Here is a 20,817-nt window from a genome sequence, read left to right on the forward strand (position 1 = left end):
CACCTGTGGCACTGGTGGCAGTGCAGAGCAACAACCTGTGTGTGCCAGACCATTCTCTATCAGCACCAGTACAGGAAGGGGGACAACCCATCCACAGGGACACTCTAGAACACTGTGGGACTAATTACCACTAAAATGCCAATTTTCTATTAAAAACTGTCAATAAACTCTTCTCTGGCAGTGTCTCCTGCCTGCCTTGGAAGCACAGGCTGCCTGCTCTAGGACATTCTTGCCTGCCAATGGGACTCTCAGGAACAGGGGAGATGCTCTCCCATCACAGAAGCTCACCTGCTGATTAATATTATTAATACTGTTTGTGATAATCAATGCACAGTTGTGGTTGTCAGATCTTATCCAATTTATTTATTGCTTTTAAATTACATTTCATGTTTGCATCATAGTGGGAATAAATTGGACTGGTCCTATATATTAATGATATTCATAGCTGTACATGACACAACTCTTGACCTTCTTGGGTAATTTTTAAAATCAGAGGTAAAGCTGAATTCCTGAAATTAATTCTGCTTCCAGCTCCCTGCGGGTCCTGTTTGCTCTGTAATTTTGGCTGCTTCTTGGCAACCACTGCCAAACAATTCCTAGAACTGTAGCACTTGCTACAAATCAAGTCAAAGTCTTGAAATGGTCTAAAATCTAAAGTGTACAGGGTTTGAACTCTGGGCAGGCAGCACTGACATCACAATGGCACAAATGGTAGGCACAAATTTTGCCTTTACTCTTGAGGGGCCTGGGGAACAGAGCCCTTTGAGGGGCCCAGCTCTCTGCTTCCTCAGGGCAAAAGCCCTTGGAAAAGAGTAAAGCCTCCAAGTCAGGGCCACCTGCCTGCATGAGAAGTCCACCAAACCAGGAAAACTCAGACAGGAGGACTGAAAAGTTCCATCACAGGCAGCAGCCCACCTGCAGTGTTATATCTTACAACCACCACTGCTGCCTCAGCCAGGGAATCCAGCTGCTCCTTGCTTGCAGCTGTCAGCCGTACTTTGGGGTTTTTTTTAGATCTCGAGAGAAGGTACAGAACATACTGTCTCAGCCCAGACTCTGACAGCCTGGCCTGGCTATGGATTTAGCATTAGCCTGCTCACAGCCCAGGATAACTCCTTTCCTCTTCCAAACATCTGACAAAGTGACTTAGCGCCGAGCTGAGCTCCAGCAAACACCCAGCGCTGCAAGTGCTGCACAGTCCTGCTTTCACCCCTTAATGGCCTTCTCTGGGTTATTTAGCAGCTCTTAAACAAACAAAATGCATGTCACTGAGCACACAGCACGCTTACAGCAGCTCCTACATGAGCACGAGCAGAAACAAAGCTTTTCCTTTCTACAAAATAATGTCCTGTTTGAGTTCTCCCTGGGTTTTAGGCAGAGGCAAAGGCGAATGGCCTTGCAGTCACACAGGGACCCAAGTGTCGGCCCTTTGTAGTCTGGAGCTGCCCCTTTGATGTAGATATCCTTTCCTACTGGACAAACTTATCATTTCCAACACTGTGGATTCCCAAGATGCCTCAAGCTTTAATTAGCTTCTTGACACAGGGAACAGCAGTAAAGATCTCACCCAACAGCAGAAGTGGAGGCAGCAGTTCACCATTCCAGCCCCAGCTGTGTGCATTCCTGGACCTGTGAAGCTCTGGGACTTCTCCTGAAGCCCATCTCCCTCCTACCTGGAGGGGGTGAAAGTATCCATCTGAGGGCCTGTGGTTAGGTCCTCCCTGTTGCCAGCAGATTGCTCCTTCCCAAGAAGACCTCCAAGAGGAGCATGATGGGAGCAGTGCTGAGAGCCCCAGGTGGTGCTGGCACACTGGTGGGCACCAGAGTCCACTGCCACTGGCAGTGCCAGTGCCAGCAGCAGCAGTGCTTAGGCAGAGAAGAGGCTGAGATGGTTGTGGGGATGGGAGCAGGGAGCACAGCCTGGTACACAGGCCTGGGGTCAGGCCAAGGCTGCTGAGAGCAGCTGTGCAATCAATACCAGTGCTCTGCTTCCTCTCACATGCCACCAGTGTGACCAGAGGGATCTATAACCAGGAAACACAGTAAGAATAGGGTTTAAGCTCTGCCTTCAGTAATCTGAGATTTCAGGACATTTTAGGGAGTGCCACAGTATTTCCCCACTCTGTTTCTCTCAACCACAGGGCTGCTTTAAAATGGAATTCTATCCCTTTGGCACCTGGCAGCACCCAATTCCTGTGTCTGGGAATATGTACTGAGCCACGCCAGGCTGGCAGGGAGGCACAGGTAGGTGTGAGCTGCCCTGGTGCAAGGATGCCATTGTTGTGCCCTGATGGAGACCCTGCTATGCCCCAGGTGCAGCCCCATGCTCACACCTGGCCAGGAGGCTGAGGAGCAGCAGGCTGTGCTTGCATCACCAGCCATGGCACAACTACACTGCAGGGAGCCCAGCTGAGCTGCTCCATGGGTTGGGCATGTACCCACACAACTCCCAAGGACAGTGACCTGCCTGCCCATCTGGTCACTCCCATGCAGGCTGCACTGCAGTGCTTCTGTGTGTGTTTCCTAGCAGGGCTCAAGAGCACCAGAGAGCCTGGACTTCTCAATTTGACCAAGATCTGGCATGGAAGGTTCAGTGCAACATAAGTATTTATACAGACCACTATCACTCAGTCTATGTAGCCTGGTGAACAGGACTGGCAAGCACAACTGAGCAGCTGAAATGCTGCAGGGGACAACAGGACTTTTGATTAAGGTTATGACTCTGAAGAAGACCTCCTTGCATGGAAAGTCTTTTGGATGATACAAACTTCAGATGGAAAGTCTAATCTTTACATCAGTATCACTCCCACTGAAGCCAGTGCTCCTGATCTTGGCCACAGTGTGAACCCTCTGCAGGCAGACACATAAGCAGGTGTAAGTCAGCTTGGGAAGAGGCTCTTCTGCAGGCCAATGTTCAAACAACAGCCTGGCATAAGGAATCCAGTGCTGCAATGAAAGGCCCACAAGCATCTAGGAGGCTGCTGCAGTACCAGTGACCTCAACAACCCCACCATGGGGGCAGCTTCTCGTGGGAGGAAGCTCTGCCTGCAACCCTATCCATAGAGGTGTTGATCACAGCCCATGCCCCACACTGGATCCAAAAGCCACAGGAAGGACAACATGCCTGACCCATGGACAAGGTGCCTCTTTTCCCTGCTGTGGCTGGAGAGAAGAAAACCTGACAACGATGGCCTCAGACCTCAGATCACTCCCTGCACATGCCATGGGCTCATGCCATCTCCCCCTCTGCACCCAGGACTCCCTGCCAGACCCCGCAGGGTGATCCTTGCCCAGCTTCAGCAGGAGCTACTGCTCTCACCCTGAGAGGCCCTGGAGGACAGGCCAACCCCAGACTGTGCAACAGTTAAATCCCAGCACTGGCCTAGCAGGAGGGCCGGGAGATCCTGTTGCTCAGAGAAATGTGTTTGTCCAAGACAAACAGTGGCCGGGCATTGTTTCAGCATGAGTCAAGCGAGTGGAAACACTCCCGTGCCATCCTGTTTTGCTGTCTGGAGGTTTCCCCTACCTTCAGGATATGCAGACAGGCTCCAGGATGTTTCCGACTCACTGTTCTCTTACTCCTGTTTCCTGTGAATGTCTGTGCCCAATGCTGCTCGTTGCACCACTGCAGCAGTGTGAGCCTTCTGCAGCCCAACCTGTGCCTAGAAAGCACAGCCCACAGCCAGGCAGCCAATGGAAACAGATGGTGACTTGATCTTGATCCATTTTTACCATTGCTATACATTGCTATAGGAAAGATGGTACCCAGAACTTCTCTGGCCACTGGCTTACCCTGCCCCAGGGAATCGAGTCCACAGCTTCATGAGCAAGCTCAGAACAGCTCTGCTAACTTATCCCAGGTCCTCTGATTTTTGGGGCAAAGCTGGAGCTGCAGAGAGCTGTGTGAAATGGTGAGGAAAACATGAGTGGCAACACAGAGACCCCACAATCACCCTGTAATCCTCCTCCTGCCCCACAACCATTTTCCCAACTGACACTTCAAGCCTGCACACAAGGCAAACAACAAGGCTGGAGCTGACACCTCTTATTTCACACCTACAGCATGTTTTTCTCTTTCTAAAAGTATAAAAATAGTAAAGATTTTTTTTTTTTTTACAAAGACACCCATGCTTTGTCAGCTCATGTTTGTGTCTGGAAACCTTTTAGCAGTGAGGTGTGAGCCTCACAGGGTGCAGGGCTTGGCAGGAGGGCAGGCTGGAGTTTGCACAGCTCGGCCCACAACGGGTGATCTGGCGACAAGAAGGATCAGGAACTTGTTTTCATATGAAGATCAAAACAACACAAGAAGAAAAGCACAACATGGCCCAAAGTGACCCAGAATGTCAAAACTACAACAACAGAAAGTTCAGCCCAAAAATGCAGCCTGTGAGGGCTGCTATTGCTTGACATGTTTATCCCCACTGCAGGTGGCAGGAGGGAGAGAACATGGCTGTGGCTTGGGTCAGGTATCCACTGCTCAGGCCCATGATCCCGTGCCTTGTCCCCTGCCATGCTGAAAGGCTCTCCAGCAGAGCACCCCAAACTTTAACTCAGTCCCCTCCAGGCATGCCTGGTCCCACAAAACACATCCAGGCAGCAGATCAGCATCCCCACACCCTAGCTATGCACTGAAATAATGCAAAACCCTGCAGAGACAAAAACAAAGTGATTCCACCCTGCACTAGTTGCAGGCAAAGGAAGGTTTGATTTACCCGTTGCAGGCTGCAGTGCTAATGACAGGGATCTGATTGGGGCCACAGCCCCATGGCCACTCTTGGCTGCAGCTCTTACTGCCAGCCCCTTTAAGCTCTAACAATTTGATATGATTATCTGGGGCTGGATTTACCATTCTGGGCACCAAAATCCTGACAGGATACCCAAAGCAGATACAGGAGCCCTTTACTCTCTGAGCATGGTGCCACCCTATGGAGACAAGACCTCAGCATATGCGTTCCTCCGGTCCCAGCTCATCCTGCCAAGAGTACAAATCAGGAAAGAGGCAACACTTATGCCCCTGACAGAGAGATGGCTTTTTTCCATCTCAGGAATTCTGTAGTTTGAGCAATCACACTATTTAAAATGGTTTAGATTTCCAGGGAGAAATTGGTAGTGATTAATGACCATCACTCCCCTTTTGATGAAGTTTTCTGTCTCAACACTCTTCCCATCTGGATGTACAAGCAGCAAGAAAGGCTGGTCCAGATCTCTGCAGCTCAGCCTTTGCCCAAGAGTGCTGCTGGTCATGCCTAAGGAGGCTCAGTAGGGAAGTAGGCTTCCAGTAAGGAAGACATACTGACCTCTTACACTTTTTTATCTTTCTCCAAGAACTCTTCCAGTAGGATTGGGAAATCTAGTCAAGCCATCTCAGATGCTCCAACTCAGCTCTGCTGAGATCCATTGAGGCATCCTGGGATGATTATCTGATTTACCCTAGATTAAAAGAAACCTGAGGTCTGTCCTTGGAACAATGCAGGCTAAACGAAACCAACTTCTCTAAGCACCTGGAAATACCCATGTCCCTGAATCCCACCAGTGGTCCACAAGTGGGAAGGGCTGGGCCACTCCTTTGTGAGTGGTTTCCAGCACAGCTGGCAGTGGCTGGTGGACCAAGCATCTGAAGAGCAAGGGACCACAAGGTCACCTTCAGGCTTGCAAGCCCAGGTCAGCAGGAGTTGCCCATTCAGCCTTCCCTGGAGGAAGCAGAAAGTGCACTGACACTCCAGAGACCCACAACCTCACTGTTGCCCAAACTCGATCCCTACTCTCTGCAATACTCCCAGCCAAAATTTCGAGTGCCAACACACAAACAATTACAGCACCTCAACAGGCATGGCTGGGCAAGCATACCTCTCTCTAGATGGATTAGAGTCCAGGCATGGACTTTGGCACTGATGATCAAAGAATTTGGCTCTAGAAGTCTTGTGATGGTGTGTGAGAACAAGCAAATAAACCACAGCAATACTGTATGCTTTGCTCATACTGATTTACAAGTTTAAGTCCCCCTGCAGGGATCAAAGCAGGGAGACCACTGCTCCCCAGTTTTTCAAAGAGCAACCTGAGTTGAAGAAAAGCCACCAGCCACCGACTGCCCATTCCCTGCTCCCCACAGGGAGGGGGCTGTACCTGTACACTGGTTGCATTTCCCTGGCAATCCCAATGACTGCTCCCTCTGGGAAGTTGTCAAACTCATCAAAAAGGTCTCGGATGTTGGTCTTGTACTTCAGGTCCAAGTCTACCTGGATGATCCGTGTTATTTCTGAAAGCACAAAGAGGAAAAGTCAGCAATACAAGACAAAACTGGAATCCATGATTACCAGCAGCTATGGAGGAACTGAACCCAATGAGGATTTGGTGCAGTCTGCTCAATGGGCAAGACTTGACCAACTCAGAGCAAACACAATCCAGCTGCAACCTGTGCACGAAGCAAATAAACTTCAACCATCATGAAGCATTTACCACTGTGTGTTTACTTCAGAAATAATTTCTGGTGACCCCTTGCTTCTATCCACTATCCACTTCTATCCACTCCCTCCTTCCTTCCAGAAGACTGGTTTTCCATATAACAGACAAAAGCAAGAGGTAGCTTCAACAACCCAGCCTCTCTCCCTTTCTGGAAGTGCTTCTGTAGTGCCATCCCCACATAATTCCATGTTTACTTTCAGCTGCCAAGTCCATGAGCACTTCCCACCTCCAGCCCAGAGAGCATCCATCCCTGGCCCAGCAGTCCAAAGCAATTCCCATCATGGACAACATCAGTTTGCCCCATGACACCTCCAGTATCACCTGCACAAACCCATCAGCTCCCAGCAGCTTGCCATGGGCTTCTCTGAGGAAGAGATTACAGCCCTCTGCCTGCACAGAACTGCTGGTGATCTGCACCAGCCTGGAAGACTTTCTTATTGCTCATGGTACCCTCTCAAAGGCAGGGGAGGGTTGTGAAGACATGGCAGCATACTTGCAATGAAATATCAAGAGCAAGGAAAGGCTGGGGGACTTAATTCTCAAGGCTAGGCCTGAGGTTGTTAACAGGGTCAAGCTCCTGCCCAAATTTGTCCCAGTCTCCTCTACAGCACACAGGACTGAAAAATGGAGATGCTGCTTGGGAGAGTGTGCAAGAGATGTGCCTTGACAGGACTGCTTGTCCCAGGCAGATCTGGGGATGCTGCATGGATAGCAGCAGGCCAAGTGCAATGCAGCAAGTGCAAACACTGCAAGAGATCAAGCCACCAGATGGGATCTCCCAGCCACGAGCAAAGCAATGGTCATCTTCCAGCCAGGCCAGCTCAGCCCTTCTCAAGGACTGAAAGTGGAGCCACCCCCAGGGCATTATGTAATGCCCCCTCTATTTATATGTGTTATAAAAGCCAAGAGCAAATTGGCCAGGTTGCTTAGCACTCGGCACTAATTGGATTGTAAGGCTGTATCAACCTGTTTTGGTCCCACTCATCATGCATAGGTGCCCTTACAGCTCCCTGCAGGCCAGACCTGCCTGTCACCACCAATTCCAGAGCAATTAGCAAACCAAGCCTTCATCCCTTCTCCTGCCCAGTACCTGCAGGCAGGAGGACAAGCCCTGCCTGCCCTCACTTTCTGTTGCCTGCATCTGCTGTGCCTAGGGGCAGGGTTTCCCATCAGGCTGGTGCTGCTGGGGCAGTGCCACCACGGTTCCTCATTCCCTCACCCTGTCATGCTTGGGACAGGCTGCTGGCTGCTCCTGGCTGCTGAGAGCAGCAGGCAATTGCTGTGTTTTCAGCCTCCAAACCACCATGGGACTAGAGACCCAGAGGCACCAAGAGCAGCCAGGCACCAGCAGTTATCCTCCAGCACAGGAGTGCAGATTTGCATTTTCAAAAGTGTTCATTGTTTGGTGTTTGTGCTTCAAGCAGATGCTGGGCTGTACAGCAGCTCTGAATTTTTTGCAGATCTTGCACTAATCTGGGACTCTTGGCAATTGGTCATACCTACCACATTGTCCTCATTTAAGAACAAAAAGGCCCTGTGAGGTTAAGCAAGAAATACACTGCTAACACTGCGAAGCACCCAAGCAGAAATATAAATCAAGGAGAAATAGTGTCTAAGCTACAACTTGGGCTGTATCTCTATTTTTTAACATCCATCACACTCTCTCTGCTAAAGGGAAAGGCCGTGCTCCCTTTAGCCATCAGTATGGCAATCCTCAGGCCTACCTAGTATTTACCATCACCATAATCCTCTGTTTGCAAAGATTTAAACCCCAGGAACAGTAATTCACCACAGGCTAAAGCAGGTCTTGACCTGAAAGCAGTTTCCCCCAGCCTTCTGAACTGCCTCAGAAATGGCCACTGCAAGTAAAGCAGTGGATTTCTGCACTGAGGAACAAGACATGTATCCCAAATGCACCAAACCTCCCCAGTGGCCCAAACTACAGTGGGGCAAACCCCCAAATCCTAAACATTACCAGACTTGAGAATACCCAGATTGGTGACAAAACTCCAGGACAAGAAGACCTTGGCCTTAAAGCACAAGCTCAGCTCCAGAAAAATGTGGGGAGCCTGAGCTCTACAAGGTACTGCTGAGGCTGGGAAGAGGGGATGGGATTCCCAGGGGCATCCCAGCACCACTCACCCTGGTGCACAGCAGCTGTATGACGCCTCATCAGGTTTTAATTAAATCAACTGTGAGACACGTCATCCAATTGTTCTCTAAAATTCCAGATGAACACCAACTGCAATTAATCACAGAGGAGAATGAAAACTGAGCTTGGAGGAAGTTCCAACCCTGCCTGCCCCAGCACCTCAATGGGTGAAAGGCTCTGGGGGTCCCTGTGCAACCCAGAGCATGCTGCCTAGCCAGCTGTCCCCAGAGGCCCCAGCAGAGCAGGGAGCTGAGCTGAGCACAGCTGCAGTGCCAGGCAGGGATGCCAGTGCCACAAGAAGCCCAGCATGGAGACACACAGTTTATTTACACAAACACCCTGGGTTTTAGGTTAGAGGCTAGCCTAAGAGGCTTAGAGGCTTCCCATGTTTGGCTCACCCCAGCACAATGGTCCATGAAGTGCCTTGTGCTTCCCCCAAAAAATACTCACTAAGAAATTAGACCCAGAAAGGACTAAGCACTTTTTAAAATTTTTTTAAATTTTAAAAAAAAAATTGTTAAAGCAAGCATGAACTGCAACATTGAGACCTAAGTGAGCATGGGTGACATTAAGCATCGCTTTGCCAGCTGCAGCTTGCATGCACAGACTAATGGCTGGGATGATTTCTCTGCCTGCACTGGCAAGGGGCCAGGCACTAATATTCATGATGCACCATGCTCTTTTGCCCTTCTACCAAGCGCTTTGTCCTGGCTGCCATGTGGGGGTGAGGAATCGCGTGCTCTCTCAGACACAAGCTGCTCAGAGGGATCCAGCTGGAAATGTGGGAAAAGGCTGAGTGTTCTGCTCAGCAGTGAGTTTTCTAACTTTGCCATACTGTGTAGAACTCTCCATTCTGTCCAGCTCCAGCGTGGAAAGGGGAGCTGTGCCATTCAGAGCAGAGATGGTCTCCATTAGCAGTGACAGCTTCATAGCACAGGTTGGCCCCATTTAAAGCTCGTAATCTTTTACTGCAGCCTTACATCAGCAGCTACAGCAGGGCTGTGCTCCAGGCTTGGCTCAAAACCAGCTTCCAGCCCTGTCCAGAAGAGAATGGCCACATTCAGAGATGCCTCATCCCACAACCTCATCCAGTGAGGGGGCAGAGGTAGGCAGAGGTCATGCCTCTGTACTCTGCTGCCCCATATTCTCTGCCAGGACCCAGTGAGGCTATAACAGCACACACAGACAGGCATCCCATCAGTGTGCTGGAGGATATAGCAGGTTGTCTGCACGCTCTGAAAGGCACCCAGGAGCCCCTGTGGCAGGGGGCAGCCCCTGCAGCAAGTCTAACACAGCCCTTCTCAGGAAGCATGGACCCAGGGATAGAGGAGGTGTGCAGTGAGCCAGGTCACCCCACCACTGGAGCAACACTTAGGAGCAAATTTGGTCTAGATGAACAATCTACTGGGTGACACACCTGTCTATGGCAGGGGGCTGGACACAGATGAACTTTAGGGTCCCTTCCAACCCAAATAATTTTAAGATTCTATGAAATTGCCTTCCCAAAAATGTCAGGCAGGATCATGAATGGCAGCAGGGACACAGGGAGGAGGTGAGCTGCTTTGGCAGACCTAGGAAGAGTTCAGGGAATGTCATGCAATGAGCAATCAGCAGCAGCTCTTACCCCTCAGCCCTTTAGGACCTGCTCTCATTGTTCAGAGCAGCCTATGGATGGGCAGCCTTGAACCTGCCCACAGAATAGGACTACTTTCACCTAACCTGAGATGAGAGGATGGACTCTGAGAAATGTAAATAGTGGATTTATAACTATAGACCATTAATGAAAGGTGAGGTGAAGAGAAGATGCAAAGGCAGGAGCCTGCTGAGAGCAGGAGAGGCTGTTCTGCAGCCAAAGTCATTTAAGTTCATCCCAACAACTTTCTCTGTATAAGGGCTGCTCCCCTGCAAAGCTGAGCCCAGACAGCAGGAGCAGGGCTGGGATCAAGTGCTGACCTTGGCTCCAAACCCTCCACTTCCTTACAAACCACACAAGATCCAGGGAAGCAGCATGCCACCACTGGCAGTGGAGAGGGGAAGAGTTGTGTCCAGGAACTTAATACTGAAATGGAGAGCTGCAATCACAGCACAAAGGGCAGAAGCTGTCCAGCAAACATTGCAGTCTAAATCATTGATAACTGAGCAGTGGTTTAATAGATGAAGAGTAGTAACAAGAATCAAAATGCTGCACATGCTTTAACTCTCCAGCCCACTGACAGGCTCATGTTAGCACAAGCTCAGCCCCCTCAGAGTAAAAAATTCTGCCTGCAGCTGGTGTGGGAGAGGAGATACTGCAAGCAACAGTGGGATACCAGGAGGGGGCAGGACACCACCCCACCAGGCTGCACTGTGCCCAAATCTCACACACACTCCTGAGGCAAACCCCTGTCACCAAAGCTGGTGGTGATTTGCCTCTGCTCCTGCTATCCTCTGCATTCTGATGCTGCATGCCAATAAGGAGAGACTCCTCCAACACAGAATAATGGAATTATTTAGATCGAAAAAGACCTTTAAGATGATCGAGTCCAGCTGTTAACCTAGCACATATCAGGTGGGAGCACCTCCCCACACCTTCTCTGCATCACAGCAGTGATTTTTGGGCCAGAGGTGCTTTAAGAGGTGAGATCAACAAGGGCACTGCTGGGATTGCCAGCCTAGCTGTGTGATCTAGGCACATCACTCTGCCTTTTCCCATGGAGCTGGCACCTGCCAGTCCTGCAACGCAGGGAGGCAAGACCCCACTCCATCCTTCAGGAGGCAGCATGGGGTGATGGTGAGGGCTGGGACAGGGAGCTGCTGGAGGCAGAGCAGCTCAGAGAACCTTCTGAAGGGCCAGCAGCAGCTGCAGCCAGCATGGGTGACAGTGCAGCCAAATGACGGGAGTGTCCCCTGCTGGCTGCAGCTCTGGCTGTTGAGGGCCTGCAGTGGGCTGTGGGGAAGGGCCAGGGGGTGGCTGCTCATTTTGCCACTTGCCTTGGACCACCAGAAAAAAGAGAGCCAAGCAGCCAAAGCTCTCTGGGTTGCAGTTAGAAGGGCTGGGGATCTCAGGTCTGCTGGTCTACAAATGCTGGGCACACCTGAACAGCTGCCCCTTCACCTCTCTGAATCGCTTTGAGCAGTATTTTTTTTCAGTCAGGTGTTTTAGCTGTCCCCATCATGACAGGCCATGATCCCAAAGGAAGAAGGAGCTGTGAAGGATCAGCAGTGACTTTCAGATGGCTGCCTTGGGCAATAAACCTGCTGGAGCAGGGCAGGAGCCGCCAGCTCCAGTGGGCAGTGTGCCTGCAGGAGCAACACACAGATCCACAAAGCTGCCTGTGCTGGCTGTGAAACCAGGATTCTCCGCCCTCACTAGCTCAGAGAGACGTGTGGCCAAGAAAAACTCCACTCCCACAGCCAGCACCAAGGCCAAGCATGGATGCAGAGTGGGTGACAGGCTCCAGAGGTCCCTATGCAACCCAGAGGGCACTACCCAGCAGCAGCAGCCAGCTGTCCCCAAAAGCCTCAGCTGCACCAGAGAGCAGGGCACATGAACAGCTGCAGTGCCAGGCAGCGATGCCAGCACCTCAACAAGCCCAGTGTGGAGGCACACAGTTTATTTACACAACCATACTGGGCTCTCCATCCTGCCCTTCATTAGAGGCTCCCTGGGTTTGGCTCGCCCCCTGCACTGGCAGCTGCCCCTGGCTGCTGTCCCTGCTGCTGTCAGCAGGGCTGTGAGCAGCTTCCTCTCTGGCTGTGTGCTCCCTTGGCCAGGCCTTGTTTTCTCCACACACAGCCTCCCCTCTGTGCCCAGGATTAATCACTGCTGCCTGCCCAGCTGACCTCGGCAGCACTGGAGAGCCTCGCCCAGAGGAAGCTGCCAAGGCAGGGGCATACGTGCACGTGTGCAAGCATGACACATTCCTCAGTGCTTGCTGCCACTGTGCTGGCAACTGGGGGAGCTGCAGTCCCCCTTCCCAGGACATGGTGCTGCTCAGAGCCCACCCTCCCAAGAGAAGATGATGCTACAAAGCCCTGCACCAGCAGAGCTTGCCAAGGTGCAGAGCAGCTTACCTTCCAGCTGTGTGCTTCAACATTGGTCCTCAACATCTGCCATGCAGCCAAGGGCCCCTCCTCTCCTTGGGACAGCCCAGCAGCCACTTCCCCCACCAAACAGCCTCCCTCTCTGTGCAGAGTTGAGGGCAGTGCAGCAGGCAATGTGCCCCAACTGCCCGGCTGCTAACCAGGTTTCTGCAGCACTGATTAGGCACCCAGCAGAGCAGAGCAGTGGCTACAGCACAGCAGCTAATCAGCCTATCAGCTAATTAAAAAATTAAGCTGTCTGCCAGAGCTAGATGACAAATCATTGCTACCACCCACACAGGGCAGGCACCTGGGTGAGCTCAGGGGTCTGGAGCAGCAGCAATGTTCCCAGGTATTGACAGTGGCATCACTTGGATCGCCTTGCTCCACACCCTGCAGCCATCTTCTGAGGGAAGGGGAAGACTCAGCAGGAGATGGATGTGTTTTGTTCCAGGAAATTAATTTTTCCTGTGCATCCAACTGTCCCCTTGTAATCCATCAAGGTTGGAGAGACTAATATTTAGCAGTACTCAACACCTTGGCTCTTAACTGGACTCCAAGGCAGCAACATCACTAGGCACGCAATAGGTTTCAGGATGGAGTTGGAAATGCTGTTTGCCTTGTATTTAATATATGCCACTGCTGGGGGAGGAGTGTGAAAACACTTTTTGGAGCTGGAGAAAGAGCAGCAGGAAACCTTTTAATCAGACAAAATAAGATTTGATTCTAGGTTGCTATAAATTACAAAAGAGTGGATGGAAAGCTATGAAGTAATGAGCAGGTGAGGTGGAAAATGAAACCAAAAAGACACAGGAAAATAAATTTTCTGGGCTCACATCCCAGTTAACTGCACACACTGGGGGAAAGGGCTGCAGGCAGATTTTGTTCTTGTTTCTTCCTGCTAAGCTCTAATGAGCTATGGCAGAGCAGGGACAGGCTGTGGGAGACAGCAGCCTCAGCATCAACACTGGGTGGCCCCCAGCAGCTTCCAGCCCTTTGGGGATGGGGCAGCTGGTCTGGCTGGGGAGGGAGGAAGGCAGCACCCATCACAGCACTGGGTGATGAGACCCTGCTGCTCCATGGGAGCAGGGGGAGCAGCCAGCCCTGACCTGACAGATCTAGGACATCCAAAAATAATCGACGGTGGCACTGCGGCAAGGGGCAGGCAGTGGAAATGATGAGAAGTGACACTACCCCCCGGGGGCTGCAGGCCATGCTGGCCCCAGAGGCAGCAGTGCCACAGGGAAGGGCTCTGTGCTGTGATGCAGGGCCCAGGAGCCTTCCAGGCACTTGCTGAGCAGCAGCCACATCCCCCTCATCACAGCAGCCCTTCCTGACTCCTTCTCCATACCAAGGCTGGGACCAAGGCACTCTCCTGCCAAGAGAGGCATGTTCTACAGGCAGCCAAATCGGGTTAGCAGCTCATCTCAGCAGATGTGGACCCCTTTAAAAGGCCACAGCCTCCAGTGCTTACCTAGGGTGGGCTTAGTCAGAGGTCTGCTGTTGCCTGCTCCTGAAAAGCGTCATGAAAACAACTCTCTCAGCACAACAGGCTCACCCCAGAAGGAACAATGGCTGGCACAGCTATCCCTACTGCTCACAAAATGATAATTCCAGTGTCTTCCCTTCCCACCACAGGATCTGACATAAGCATGCAGCTCAGAGACAGGCTGGGAAGGGAATCTGGCTGTTTTTCACGTGCTTGTGGCATGAAGCAGGGAGAGAGGTTATGAGAGCACATCACACACTATTGATGCTCCCTCCATCCCTGTAAAGATGGAAACATTTTTGCCAGAAAGTAAACCCTTCAGCTATTGCAGCATCCCTTGGGAACTGTGGTTTGGGAGCACATGGCTCTGGGGCTGACTCCCATGACTCTGCCACAGACTCCAATTTTCTGCCTTTTCCCAACATCTCCCCGTTGGTAGCACACAATCAAGCCTGAAGCATTTGGGACATGGGTACTCTCCTCCCAGCTCTCAGTCCTCTCAACAGCTGCATCTCTGCATTCCCTGGTGTGGTGGGGCTCAGCAATGCTCAGCCAGCAGAAAGGATCAGGAGTGATGCACTTTCAGAACACTCACTTATTATCATTATTACAGAGATATACTGAGTTCTGTGGGCAGCTGCCCTGTGCACCAGGAATTGCTCCGCAGCTGACAGGATGAAGAAGAGGGAATGATGTCTGCCCATCTCCTTCTGCCAGGCTTCACCTCAGAGACCTCTGATGCCCTGTGTGGCACAGGATGTGTGCAGTGCAACTCTGTGCATGGGTGCTGTTGAGGGGACACATCATGCATGGGAACATGGCACCCCACAGGCAAACAGAGCTCAAACTGGGCAATCCTGTGCTGTGGATTCAAACAGTGCAGATACAACATTGAATCTTCATGCATACATCTCTACAAAAGCAATCAACAATATCTTCAGGATGCTGCCCGTGGGCTTTTCCAGAAGGACACTAGCACAAGACAGTTCCTAGTCAACAGTAACAGACTGTTTTCCTCGTGCCTCTGTGCTAAACCCCTTTCCCCAGCTCCCAGGCTCTTCACAGCCAGCAGCAGGAGTGCTCCAGGTACCCAGCCTTGGCACAGGGAAAGTGCCCTGAGAAAGCAGAGCTCAGCTCACTGCCTGCTCCAACACGTCTCCTGGCTGGCCTTTGTCTTCCCTCCAGCTCTGTTTGGTGGGAAAGGCATAAGCTGATGTTCACAGAGGCCTCTGTCTCTGGGCTGGTACTCCCAGAGCAGACAAAGACTGATATCAGTTTCGTGGGAGACCAAGCTGGAGCCAGCAGCTGGATCCTGCTGCAAGCAGCACCAAACCCCAAGTGACTGGGGCTTGGTCATTATCAGGCTGCTTGGACAAACATCATTATAATCTGGTCTATGCTTACCAATCAGTACAGCTGTTGATAATGAGCTGGAGAAATTGCCCTGTTCAGAGCCTGAAGCCAGGGAGACCACTGGACTTCCCATCGATCCTGATGTGTCACAGGCACTGTCTGGACACCCACCATGAAGCCAAAGGCACAGCTCCCTGCTGGCAGTCACTTCCCCTGACACAGTGCTGCTTATTCACCCACAGCAGCCACTCCTGCTTCCCCCAGCCACCCACAGCTGCATCCTCCCAACACATTCCTGCACAGCTGGCAGCCCCAGGACACAGAGGGGCTTGCTGCCCATTATACGGAAGTTGGCCATGATTCCCCATCCATGAGGCACCTAAAGCATCCTGCAGAAAGGAGCTTTACAGATCACCACACTCTGTTCTGAACACCCTTCTCACCAACTTTACCCAAGCTGCTGGCTCTCCCTTGGCCCACCAGCTCCTGAGGAAGACTACCTATTAAACAAAATTCTCCTGAAAACCATCTGACTTGGGTCAAGAATAGGTGTCGAGAATTCCTTGGGGAGCTCCCAACTTTCCCAGGCTGCCCTCCTGTCACCTCAACTCCTCCCCTCACTTGTGGCACCAGGAGTCTGTCCCCAGATCTTGCCTGCCAGACAGACCTGCCCAGACATTATTCCTTCATATATCCATAGAAGGGTGATAAAAAGCTTGCTGGGCCCCCTGAAGTTACACAGTTACTAAAATGTCAAGTGATAGAGGGATCAAAGCCAGTCAGAAAGGAAGAGGTTCCCTCTGGATGGGCATACTAAAAAGGAAAATGAAAAGGTCTGGGTCCTTGTTCTCCTTCCTTCTCTTTGCACTGCTCTGCAAGTCTCAAGACCATTTCATGCTGGCACTGTCTCCATCCTGGCAGCTCCTTCTAAGCCTGAACCTGCTTGTCCTCCCTGTGTAACTTTCCCATCACTTCTCCTTTGCAAAATCATTCTGATGGATCAAGTCCCACTCCAGCTCCCCAGGCCTGGCCACACCACATTAAAATGGGATTTATGAGCCTCGAGCACAGACAAGAGTTATGCAGTCTGCACTTCTGCGTGCTGCATACCAACTCCCCAGCTGGCTTAAATCAGATTAACTCCACTGATGTAAGACATTTAAGGCAAGAGTGATTTACATGATTTACACCATCTAAGAAGCTGTTACACTATAACTCGGCAGCTGCAGGTTTTAGATCTGAAGTTTTTTGGGCAAAGATCCCAAGCAACAGTAAACGACAGAGCAGCTGAGTGGCAAACCCCATTTGCCTCCAATGCAATGTGCATGCAGCCAGCATATGTCCCACAAAAGTCCCTAAAAAAATAAAGAATACCTAGTGTTCAGTTTTCAGTGCCACTAGTCTGCAAAGTAAATGCCCCATCACAGTTCATAGGCTCCAAACAAATCACTAAATCATGATACTGTGGAAATGCCTCCTTTCAAAAAAAGTAATGTATTTGGTAAACTAAAGCCAGGCAAATTTTAGTACAAGGTTGCTTGCTACTGAAAAAAAACCCACCCTATGGACTGATAAATGCAAATACAAATGAACATACCAGAGAGTTTAATATTCAGATCAGGATCTTCATTTCTGATAGAGGATGCTCAAGCTTCCAATCAAACTGGATTCCACAAAAAAGTGATGCTAATGCTACAGAGCCAGATGTGCTTGGAGAGGTGCACAAAGACACAGCACTCAGGGCAGAAGAAATGGCAAAGAAATGCACCAGGAAAATGGTAATACTGCCTGAAAAAGAATGTTTGGTCCTTTCTCCTCCAACTCAGGAAATTGGCTTCTTCAGATCAGCAGATACCAGCTTGTCATTCAGGATTGGGCAAGAGCTCAGTGCCATTCCCACATCACCTGCAAGCCTGTGAGTGGGGAGCAGAGCTGCAGCCTTTCCTGATGCCTCTTGTTCAGTGCTGGCCACACAGGGAGGGGGCCAGTGAGCCCTGCCAGCCCCATAAATCACCAGGCACCCAGCACAGTAAACCTGACCTCCCTTGCAAGGAAAATATAAATCAGCTTTACTAGCAGCCTCTGAAACAAAAACTAAACTCATGAAACTGTAAAAATGCCTCTTTAAACATCCTGTGCCCCAAACAGACCATTGAAAGCCCTGTCAGGCTGAGGGAGAGTAAACAAGCTTTCCAAGAGATAAGACGCCTCATGGGTTGATGAACTGAGAAAAGGCATTTCAGACTGAGCAGCTTCTTGCTGGCAGGCAGCAGACAGGGATATCTTTAGCACACAGTAAAGACAGAGCAGGGAATCAGGAGGAGTAAATTAGCCAGCATTAATACCATCATTTGTATGCAGTGTACTTCAAAGCATTCACAGTACAGACAGCACCAGACACACACAAAATTACCCAAGTCTGAGGGAGAGCCAAATAGAGCACATTTGCTGGAGCCCACAGAGTAATGACCAGTGAGCTTGGATGGGGCCCTCAGGGCCACCACTGCCCTGCTGTTTAATGAGGTAGCATGGGAAGGCTAGGAGGACAGGGAAAAGTCCATAAAGGACACAGAAAGCCACATGAAGCAGAGTAGAGATAGAAGCTCCTGAGTAGAGCCAAACTGGGACAGGATTCAGCAGGGGCACAGGGGAGGTATATCTGCTCACATCCCAGCAAGAGTGCACCTGAGACCTGTGTAGGGAGTATTAGAGCTGGCAGAAGCACCAGATGCCAAGGAAGCTGCTGGTACCAGCAGTGCTAGCCCTAGGAATATGTGGGAAAGAGCCACCGTTGTGTGACATCCACAGCTTTGAGAGGCTGGTCACCTCCTCCTGGGGCAGGTGGATGGCCAGGCAGGGTCCCAGGGCTCCTTGCCACCGCTGGTGTGTCAGGCCAGCAAGGCAGCTGACAGAGAGAGCCCAGCACAGGGAAAGGACAAGCAGGACTGCAGGAGCTCCAGTGAAGGGGTCTGGAGCCCAAGGATAAAAAACCCTACTTGTGCAGCCAAAGACTAGACAGCACACTGGTTCCATGAGAGGAAACTGCACACAGCCAAGGGAGGAAAACTTCATCAGCTGAGCCAAGCCCCTTCTGCCACCAGCCTTGTTTATCTGCAGAGTTCTTGTTGTTTCTGCTAGGTAACAGCAAAGACACAATAAGGAAACTAATGATCAGTGGCTGCTAATCAGCAAAGCTTTCCAAAATCTCCCTAAAGCCAAGAGGAAAGACTCACAACTACTCTGCTGATGCTCAAGAGTGCACAGCTATACCACAGACACACAGCACCTTTCTGCTGGCACCCCAAGGGGAAGGGGGCTGTAAACACACACAGAACTGACCTGCTTGCTCCTATCATCTCAGGGCATAAAGGCAGGGCCAGCTGCCAAGTGACAAGGAGAACCTCCTGCCACTCGTGCCAGCAGAGACCTGGATGTGGTCTTGGACTGATGAGTACATTATTCTGCAGGAAGAAGCAGAAGCCTAGGCGTCCATCCCAAAAGTTTATTAACTTTGTATTCAAATAGCACTGGACAACACTGCTGTGCAGAGGAGAAGAGAGCCCGTGTTGCTGGAGCACAGCAGAGCCTTACCTTTGGGCATGATGCGATGCATTGCAACTGACAGGAAGAAGATGGAGTCGCTGTAGTAGGTCCCCGATCCAGCGCTGAAGTGCTTCTGCATGGCCTCAACGATGGGAAACAGCTTTTCTGTCAGCTCATTCACATCATGGACTATTACCTGGCAGAGACACCAGAAACACCACTCAGCTGCTGCTTCTGGGGACAAGCCCAGCTCCAGCAGCCTTTGCTCAGCCCCTACCAGCACAGTAAAGCACAAACAGTGTGGTGGCATTGCAGCTGCACAAAGGGGTCTGGTTGCCCTGGCCCCTGCACATCCTCTTGATGCAAGAACTGATCAAGTGCAGGGAAAGGACAAGGACTTTTACAGCCATTTTGGAACTAAGGTGGGCAGGAACTTGAATCCCCACACACAACCAAGTGTGTTCCATGTTTTGGGCTGTTTCTCTGGTCTGTTCCCACTGCCTGATGCAAGCACATATCTGGTCTCCCATAGGGAGCCCATCAGAAGAGGCAGCAGTTTGCTCCAGGCTCTGGTGTGCTGCCGTTTAGAGCCAAGCCAGACCACGTCACTTACCCTGAGGACCAAGGCTTGCTCCCTGCTGCAGAGGCAGGCTGGGACAGGGCAGCAGCAGGGATGCAGCCCGGATTTCCTGCTCCTCAGGCTGGAGGCAAGCTCTGCAGCACGTCCCGGCGGGGCTGCAGGGGGAAAGGGAGCACAGGCCGCAGCACGCTGACGAAAATCCAAACATCAGGAGCTACAGCAGAGCTGAGCAACTTCTGTAGATGGATCTCAGCCTGCCTGTGCTGGAGTTTTGCTGGAGCTCAGCCAGCACTGCTCTGCATCCCTCAGCCCTGCGGGAGCCCATGCACCAGCATGGGCCCTGGCATGCCTGTGCCAGCTGTGGCTATGTCCCAGAAACAGGAGCAACCTCAAATGCACCTTGCCAGCTACTGAAATTTTACAAGCTTATAATTTATTCTGGTCAAAGTCCAATGAACAGGAACTTTCATGCAGCTCGTTATGCCCACAGAAGGATACAGGTCACTGAATCACACAAGTTAATGAGAGGGCTTTTCAGGATAATTAAGAGAGAAGAGGGACATGACCATGGTGCAGATAAGGGGGAATGCAGCAACTTGAGTGTGGAGACTTGAGGTCGTGCCGTCTTCTTCAGGCCAGGAAAAGCAGAAAAAGCCCTGCTGGAACTAAAGTCCAGTGAGGCCATGACATTGCAGCAGTACTTGAATTTTGGATAGGGGAACCTATTGCCCTTGTTTGAGACACACTTCCAGAAGCTGGCCCTGCCTTCAGCAGGGAACACAAATCACAACCTTCTGTAGTTGCTCTCAAACTAAACTATTTCAACAGTTCCAGAGTTTCACTTCTTTCCCTACTAAAAGTTCATCAGCTGAACAAGGGCCCCTGCACTATTTACTTAAAACATGCAGGATAGAGTGCCTAATTTTTTTAATTAGAAGAAAACCTAAACCAAGTCAAATGCTTCAGAGAAGGTGGTTCTGGAGCCTGTGCTGGTGAAATGACAATCCTCTCTATAGGGTGCACAAGGAGGCTGCAAGGCAATGAGCAGTCTGGAGCTTCTTCCTTCCACAGCTTTCTGCAGAACACATTGCTCAGACCAGTGCACTCTCACAGCAGAATGGACCTCGCTGGATAGAGTGTTGTGCTCGTGGCACCCACAGTATGCTGAACAAGGTG

General features: G+C 51.0%; 3 protein-coding genes across 9 annotated transcripts in view; 2 read left to right on the forward strand and 1 right to left on the reverse strand.

Moving 5' to 3' along the window:
• Positions 1-15,975, forward strand: part of OPA1 (OPA1 mitochondrial dynamin like GTPase) — a 399,390-nt gene extending 383,415 nt beyond the window's left edge. Inside the window, exon 31 of the mRNA XM_079315706.1 lies at positions 15,962-15,975. The gene's annotated coding sequence lies outside the window, so the exon portion shown is untranslated. The remainder of the gene's footprint in view (positions 1-15,961) is intronic.
• Positions 1-20,817, forward strand: part of DLG1 (discs large MAGUK scaffold protein 1) — a 434,654-nt gene that overhangs the window by 95,899 nt on the left and 317,938 nt on the right. The gene's annotated exons all lie outside the window — the stretch shown is intronic.
• Positions 1-20,817, reverse strand: part of XXYLT1 (xyloside xylosyltransferase 1) — a 32,252-nt gene that overhangs the window by 6,873 nt on the left and 4,562 nt on the right. The window contains exons 2-4 of one of the 2 annotated variants that reach the window (XM_079315727.1): positions 19,675-19,796; positions 19,110-19,257; positions 6,124-6,256 (exon numbers count right to left, since the gene is read on the reverse strand). In XM_079315727.1, coding sequence (XP_079171853.1) covers positions 6,124-6,256; positions 19,110-19,257; positions 19,675-19,796 — 403 coding nt within the window. The remainder of the gene's footprint in view (positions 1-6,123; positions 6,257-19,109; positions 19,258-19,674; positions 19,797-20,817) is intronic. The other variant, XM_079315726.1, reaches the window with a different exon arrangement.

This window comes from Erithacus rubecula (assembly GCF_903797595.1).
Source record: "Erithacus rubecula genome assembly, chromosome: 11".
Lineage (NCBI taxonomy): Eukaryota > Metazoa > Chordata > Aves > Passeriformes > Muscicapidae > Erithacus > Erithacus rubecula.